The sequence below is a fragment of the Erigeron canadensis genome, chromosome 7 (assembly GCF_010389155.1).
Source record: "Erigeron canadensis isolate Cc75 chromosome 7, C_canadensis_v1, whole genome shotgun sequence".
Classification (NCBI taxonomy): domain Eukaryota; kingdom Viridiplantae; phylum Streptophyta; class Magnoliopsida; order Asterales; family Asteraceae; genus Erigeron; species Erigeron canadensis.
Genome location: NC_057767.1, coordinates 7282854 through 7291420, shown reverse-complemented (window position 1 = coordinate 7291420; position 8567 = coordinate 7282854). Strand labels below are relative to the sequence as shown.

The window sequence follows — 8567 nt, the reverse complement described above, 5'->3', positions numbered from 1 at the left end:
ATTTAAAAATTCGTCGAAAGTATATATTGAATAACATCTCTAATGAAAGATAATGAAATTTTAAGAACACCCATATAATTTTTATTATTTATTGATGTACTGTTTCTGAGATAGAAGATTTTGAAAAAATTAGAGAAATAAAATGATTTATGGAGGAGAGAGAAAGTTATAGGCATTGATGTATGGTACATCATGTATTTTCATATGTACATTGTTGAAATTGAATGTTGAAAGTTGAAAAATGAATTTCCTTTATAATATAGTATAGAAGTATAGATATAGATATAGATAAAAGATTGAAGAGTTGAAGTGTTTAATCGGATAAACAAATGCTTCCAACCATTATTTAATTTTCACGTATACATACCAATCTACAACATTTGTTCCATAGTCATAGTCCATCCATTTCATCTATCATTCATATGAGACAACCATGTCTTCTATACAAAATGGAAGCCTTTTTTTTTTTCATTGAAGAGTTTTAGTTATTAGACGTTACCATAGAAAAGGAACATGTTTATAGTCACTCTAGGGGCATTTAGACTGCCCTTTAGAGTTCTTCTTGTCCCTATAGCACGGGCATTCGTCCTTATTTCCATACGTCCCAGAAGGCACGCAGTGACACTCTTCGCAACATATCCCGCAATACTTTAGACATCTATCTTGCCTCCCTGCCTTTGAACATCTCACCGCACACTTTGAGTCACAAAAACCTACAACCACACGCGACAAAAGTTTTTACATAAAAAGCGTAATGTTTATTCATATAATCCATAAAGTGCAATGAAATGCTCAAAAAGAGATTCAATGTATACTAAAGTCTTATGTTAAATTGTTAATGAAGTTGAAAAGATGAAAAATGATGGCAAATTGGTTAAGTTGAGCTTTGGCTACCCAACAATGTCTATCGTTAGCGAATATATGAGGTGATTTTCGCTATTGGGTAACCCTGGGTAGCGGGGTCGGGGTATTAATCTTTGTTTGACGTTGAAAAACAAAATGGTTAAGTTTGAATCTTACCAGAATCATCAGCCATGGTGAAATGAAGGAGAGAAGAGCTCAAGAGTACAAGTGCTATAAGGATGAATGTTGCAACAAATGGCTTCATATTATTTCTTTTTGCAATAGAATTCTTAAAAAGGCAAAAGTAGTATTATTAGGTGATCTAGTTGTTGTTTATATGTGTAGATGGTGGAAAAAGAGCCAATATTTATAGTGAAAGGCTGAAAGCATGGTTGGTAAAAACTAAAGAGTTAAATTACATTTAAAGGTAAAGAATAAAATAATATTTTTCAATTGATTAAAATAATAGTTTCGTATCTCTAGATTAACTCAATATAAAGCAAATAAATTTTAAAGTTTATGATTGTGATAAATGTTCGTAAAGTAGTGTAAATTTATATTCCTTCATAATAACTATTATCACCCCTTTATTTTTAGAAAATGTTTAAAAATGATTAGATGTAAAAGTATTAAATTACCCTTAATAAATACTCTATGGAAATGGTTATTAGAGATTACCAAATTTGATCCTAATGAATTAACTTACATTTTAAACCCTTATATTTCTAATTTAGACTTTAAGTTCTTATCTTTTAAAATACTTGCATCATCACCATTACATCAACTTACATGGTTACACCACTCGACACCAATTGTCGATGTCATCACTACCCGTCACCGACACCACTAAACCGTCATCGTCATCACCGCCGCCGCATTGCGTGGATACCATGCTAGTAAATAGTAATATAAAGTATAGACTAAACAAATAAATACAAATGGAAATTACTTATATAGTCATATTCATTCGCTTATTAAGTTTAATCGAACAAAAGAATGACAGTTAGAAACTTTTCTCGTCTTGCTTGTTTGCTTATGCTTACACGATCAAATGAAGAAGAGGGAATATTATTATTAACAAAGAATGTGAAACTAAACTTATAGATTTCACAGTTTAATTAAAAAGGTAAATAAACTCAAACAAACAAATATACTCCATTCAAAATATACATAATGTTTGTGTCCACTTTATATTCATTCACTTAAATTACAATTTTATTATGATTATATACTTAAATAAATATAAATATATATACTATAGTATATGCGTATAAACTTGGAAGGATACAAATGAAAAAATAAACAAACAACTTATCGAATATCCATAAACGTAAATGAACAAATGACTTATCGTATAATTCATGTTATCATGTATGGTTAGGCTGGAGAATTTTCAAAATGTAGAACACATTAATTTAATTATTATGGTCTACTTAGTATATAATTTGAAATATATTTTCAGAAAAATGCTATATTGACTAATAATTTTTATAAACTTTTGTATATTAAAGTTCTGAGTAGGATCTAAAATGAGTAATTATATATAACAATTAATGAAGCCTTAGCTATAGTAACCTTTAGCTACTTTAAGTTTGACCACATACTTATTAATCTTTTGATTTTGGCCACAATCTTCAAGTATATACTTAACTAGTGACTTTTATGACTTTTTTATTTTATCACATAACTTTTTAAATTTTATTTTTGCTACAAAACTTTCATCTTTTAAAATTTTACCTTTATATATAGTAGTTTTTTTTTTACTTTTTGATCTTACCACATAACTTTTCAACTTTTTAATTCAGCCACAAACTTTCATTTTCTTTAACTTTTGTTTTTTTAACTCACAGTCTTATCCCTACTAAAGGTAGAGAGACTTATATCTACAATAAACTAAGACATTCATTCATGCCCTTTAAGTCGCAGTTTTACTCTTACCTACTAAGGTACATAGTAGACTAGGACATCTGGTCTGATATTGCATGAGGAACGAACCTTTAACCTATGTCTCCAGATGCAAGAGCATTAACATATCAAAATCCGCAGCAAAGCACGGAGTATAATAACTAGTTTTACACATTTTTAGATTTTGCATTATGACTTCTAGTAACTTGCTAGGGGTTTTAGTAATAATATACTTTTGTTGTTAAAAAAAAACTAATTGATATGTCATATGAGTCGACTTCCATACAATTAACATATACGAGCGTGCTATCCGTGCGTTGCGGCGGATATTATTGAGAGAGTTTCGATTGTTGTAATCTTAAAATCTTTTAATATCGTTGATTACAACCTCATATTGATCTTGAAATCTTTTGATCTCGTTAATTATGACTTTTGCTTGATCGGGATCCATATTAATAGACGATGTAGCGCCATAATTCCCGACTCCATATGAATATGTTGTGTGTGTTTTAGGGTATAGAGAAGACAAATATTAATATTTAATGTGTCTGCTTTTGATGAAGGGTATTTGTATTTATTGAAAGATATTTATTAGGAGAGGAAAGATTAAAGGGGTGAGGAAGGGCAAAAACGTAAAATCGCATGTCCCAAATCGTGTAAACTTTCAACATGCATGGATAATTTTTAACAAGGAGTATGAATATAGATGAGCAGGGACGGATTAAACATGGGGGCAGTGAGGGCAACTGCCCCCATTTCAATTTTGTTATTATATGTATTTTTTTTTTTAATTTTAAAGTATACTTGGAATTTATCTATAAAAAGGAGTTGAAAAAACTAAATGGTTGATAATGGAAGTATGTTTTACATACTTAGCTTATTGTTAAAGTATCAATGGATAGATCAAGGATAAAACTAGTTTGTGTTTTAATGGTGGTGGGTGCTTGCAAACTTGCAGGGACACAAGACGAAGAAGAAGGCTTATTTTCAAAAACTACCTTACTTTTTAGTTGTTTTCTTTTTAAGTCCTCAAACTTTGTTGGAGCAATTATATTTACCTTTTACTTTATAGAAGATTTTTTTAACCTTCAAACTTTACATATAAAGTTTTTTGATACTAAAGCAATAGCAATATATTAAAACTGTAACCTTTTTTTTTTTTAAATAAACATAATCTTAAAATGACTTATTGAAACTAAATGTTCTTTATTTTAAAAGATATCTTACTAAATATTATGAGTAACATTGAGTACGATTATTTTGTTTTTCAAAGTAAGTTGACAATTAAAATGAATTGATACTTGTTATTAATACTTATGAACAAATAATTTTGTAAATTTTAAAAAATTATAAGTTTTTTTTAATAATAACCATGATAATGTTTTTCAAGCATTTAGATCGGTCAATGAGAAAATTTATGGCCAGTTTTTTCAATAGAATATGACTTACAAAATATCTATATTTACTAGCTCAATTTTTTAAATATAATTTGTCTTTAAAAATATCAAAGTTAATAAAGGTTCAACTTTTACAAATTTTAGTAGAGGCATTTGCTATTGGCTTGTCTAGGCATTAAAAATCTCAAAACCGGTTTAAATATAACATACAACTTTTTAATTTGCCCTCTCACAGTAAATTTTCTGGCTTCATCTATGTAGATAACTCTTTTATTTTCAAAGAGATTTATTATTACCTTTTCAAAGTTGTTATTCATTCTCTTCAACCCAAACCCAATCTTTACATCCAACCGAATTAATCTTCTTTTCGTCCTTCTCCAACCAATTACATGAACAGGGTCGATACTCAATAATCAATTATCCCTCACATAATCAATGGTTATCAAAAACAATTAAAATGAACCTTTTACGTATATATCTTGTAATTTAAATGAACCTTTTATAGATCAAATCGTTTTTATTTAAACATAAATCCATAAAATCTTCAAAAATTAATCCCCGTATATTTTAACAAGTGTATACAAACTTGAATTCATATGTACGTATCATTATTATAATTTAACAAGTGTATACAGTGGACTGAACGCCGTATTGTCGATTTGTCGTGCCTCAGGTAATTTGTACGTTATAACAACAAACCGACACATACGTTAGTGATAGACTTGTACCGTTATGATCCCATGGGTGAAAAGTTGTAGGTAAAATTATAGAGTAAATTATCAAAATTATGAAATTAATATCAATTTCTACTAAAATAGTCTTAATTTTCTTCTACGAAAATATATAGTGAAAAGTATTCTTTTCATGGATGAGTTCTGCGATTTTTTTTAAAAAACCTCTTTCCACAACTGAAAATGATCGAGATACGTGCAACCGTAAGTTGTGTGTGATCACTATTACGCGGATGATACGTACTTATGCCGAAGCCACTTAACAACCATTAAAGCATTTACGAGGTATACACGTCGATAAATCTCATGACCCATACTAAACCATTACGTTTGTAATCAAAAAATGAACAAAACCTAAAAATCAATTTGCCAAAAACGCATAATGTGCCCTCAGCCATGGTCGGTAGGTGAGCATTCGCCTGACACATGCCCACGAAAACGTGGGTGCACGTCAGGCACGCATGTCACCTTCCAACTACGCATGGGGCAAGTGAAACGTTCTTAGACAAAAATTTTTGTGGGTTATTTTGTTAATATTTAATTATGGCCCGGGCCTGTTCAAACCCAAAAACTTGACCCCACCCGAACCAGACCCGCTTGATAGGGTAAAAGGCCGGGTCACAAGTTTGGTTTTGTTTCTCCTCTAGGTTCGGGCATGGTCGGACAGGGTTTTAAAAAGTGAAGAACAAATATTTCTTAAAATAGAAAACCGACCCTAAACGACACACCCGAAAGAGGTAACAGGCCGGGCCACGAGTTCGAATTTACCGGATAGTGGGTAATTAAGTTTATTGATATTTTTTAAAACTCAAAGTTCAGTAAACAACCACAAACTAATGCCAGCAATTCCCTTAATATATACGCGTAGCATTTTCCTAAAAGAAACGTACCAAGTCTTCATTTAATAGGCGATCGTCTCAATTTTACTAGCACTGGAGTTATCAGGTTAAACACATCATTGTTATTATTAGTAACTTATAATTAAGGGGAAAGTTTAGCTAAAACATGCGGTACCTATATTAGGTAAAACATATGTATTTTAGGAGGAGATTATGTAAAATTCAGGTAGTTATGTATGTTTATCAAATTCAAAGGTTTAATTTGTAAGTTTTTTTAACACGACAGTACCTAAGATAGGTAAGGTCATGTTGTACGGATCATTTTCTCTATAATTAAAGCATAGCATAAAGATAAAGAAAGAAAAAGATGAAACGTAATAAGGCTATGTTTGGCATAAGCTTTTCAAGAGCTTTTCAGGAGCTTTAGCTTTTTATTTATAAACTAAAAGCTCCTAAAATATTAAAAGTTTTGTTTGGATGCAACTAGCTTTAGCTTTTATTTGAAAGAAAAAACTCCAAAATGAAACGCTGGTTGAAGTTGCGTTTCAGGAGCTTTAGCTTTTCGATGGAGCTTTTACTCTTTAAAAGTTACACAAATGTCTCTTAAAGTTACAGCTACAGCTACCATACCAAACACTTTAAAAAAATAAGAGCTACAGCTTACAGCTCCAACTAAAAACTACAGCTTACAGCTCCAACTAAAAGCTACCGCTACAAGCTACAGCTACTAGCTACAGCTACTTTTGCTAAACATACCCTAAGTATGTATTGAAATGGTTTGAGAAATCCTCATGCTTCTTCTGCAATAAAACTTTACAAATATAGTTATTAATCCGTAAATGTCAATTGTCGGTAATGGGTTTTTTCCTTTTTTCTTTTATCTTCCCTTCTAGTAAGTCATGATACCTTAACAAATAAATATATTCAAAGTGAATAACACTTTCAAGAAAAGAAATGACTAATGTATAAAATACATTTGTCGCCATTTAGATGCATACGTTAACAATGATAGTGAATATGAAAATACCCAAAGCCAAGATGTACATAGAAAGTTCCTTGTCATTCATAAGTCCGAAGTGAACGATCGAAGAAATGAAATAATGCTTGCAAAATAACTGCACATTTACTGCTGACGTGTCCTGATGAAAGTAAGTACTTGACATCTACGACAAAAGTAGATTCCTTTATTTTACAAGAACATTTAGTTATATACAACAAAAGTACACATAAAATACAACTGAATAAAATAGATATTATTGTAGATATTCAATTTTATTGTAGCTATATCATTTCCCATAATTGATAATAAAGGAACAATATTACCAAAGAGCTTTATAAAACCATTCATCAACATGGCAGCCAAAGTTGTTTTTGGAAGGTGATAAGTGACAACTCTTAAAGGCTTAAAGCCACATGCACAGCACAAAACAGAGTTGCTGGGCTTTCCATTCAAGCCCAAAGTCAATATGCATTTTAAGGTCTTCACAAAGCTTGGGCGGTTGAAGTCCAAACCTACTGCCACAATTAAAATCATTGGATTAACCAAAGAACCAAAGACAAATGTCTAATTTTCAACTTCCATGTGTTGTGTCTAATGCCTACTGTCATAGCAAAAAAAACTTAATGAGCACAAAATTGACCAGATACTATATTTAAAACTAAACACACAAAAAAATACTTACAAATTACAAAAGCAAATGTTTTGCTACTACTATTAAGTTGGCCAGCATGCCAAGTTGCATGCTACATATAAAAATACATTAATTACTCATAATAAAAATATTGCAACACGTAAGTTAATATTTTTTGAAATACAAACTAGTATCTTTGTTTAGTAAATAAATATTGCAGGACCCCATAGTCCAAACATACATGAGAGGCTGAAGAAAGAGTTGAGTTGGGCTTTAAACGGGCCTCATACCGGGTCAAGCTAGGCTTAGACTTCTTTTGAGCAGGATATTAGGACCGGCCTACGAACTGAAAAAAGGGGGCATAGATCTTTAGGAGCTTTTGAGAGCTTAAACATACGGTTTTCATTAACTAATTTTGTCATAAAAGTTTTATAACTTTGAAACAATGTAAACTCTTAAATCAAAAGCTATATAAAGTAGCTTTTAATACAATTTGTAGCTTGTAATATTTAAAAAATTGTATCTCATTATGTTATTTTACATTAATAAACTTATGTTTCATCTACCTGCCAAATCCTTGTATACAAATTGGTGTCGTTAAGTGGTGAAGCGGCATTATTAGGTGGTGAAACTGATGTCTGCTAAGTGGTGAACCGGCATCATTGGTAAGCTTGGAGCGGGCGGTGATGGTCTAGGTTACAACTGATTTAACCATTGCTTGCAATATGGGAAAATGCATGCTTTGTTGTAGTGTAGGACTAAAATAACATGAAAAATAGAAACATATCTATATCATTATAGATACAATGAGTGATTCATCGGTAGATGGTTGAGCCCTGTTTGAAGAAGTGCAACCTAGTGATTCATGCCATTTATCAATGTATGCCATTGAGTCCATATCTAGGTTAGGAAGTTGGCGCGGTTTAAGGATCTTTAGGATCTTTTTGGATTTTCCGAGAAGCAGAGCGAATGTTGTCTCCCCTCTTGTCTATTGCATCGTGATGACACTTCATTCTTATGACACGTGGTAGGTTGGTAAGGCAGGCGCACAATACATCGGCGATTACATTTGATATCCACTCAAAAAGTTCTTCATCATTTGGCCAGTTTTCTTGTTCGTTGAAGTGAAGCAGTATACTTTGGCTAATTTTGTACATGGAACCTGCAACTAAGAACTTACAAAGTGACTGATCTAGTCTTCGCTTTTTGCAGCTCTTAAAC

General features: G+C 31.4%; 1 protein-coding gene across 1 annotated transcript; it reads right to left on the bottom strand.

Annotated features, from left to right (window-relative positions):
• Positions 1 to 338: 338 nt before the first annotated feature.
• Positions 339 to 1162, bottom strand: LOC122608563 (peamaclein-like). Its single transcript, XM_043781657.1, has 2 exons — positions 1021 to 1162; positions 339 to 713 (listed from the first exon to the last, which is right to left on the bottom strand). The coding sequence occupies exons 1-2, from the start codon at positions 1106 to 1108 to the stop codon at positions 529 to 531; spliced, it is 273 nt and encodes a 90-aa protein (XP_043637592.1). The 5' UTR covers positions 1109 to 1162; the 3' UTR covers positions 339 to 528.
• Positions 1163 to 8567: the final 7405 nt, after the last annotated feature.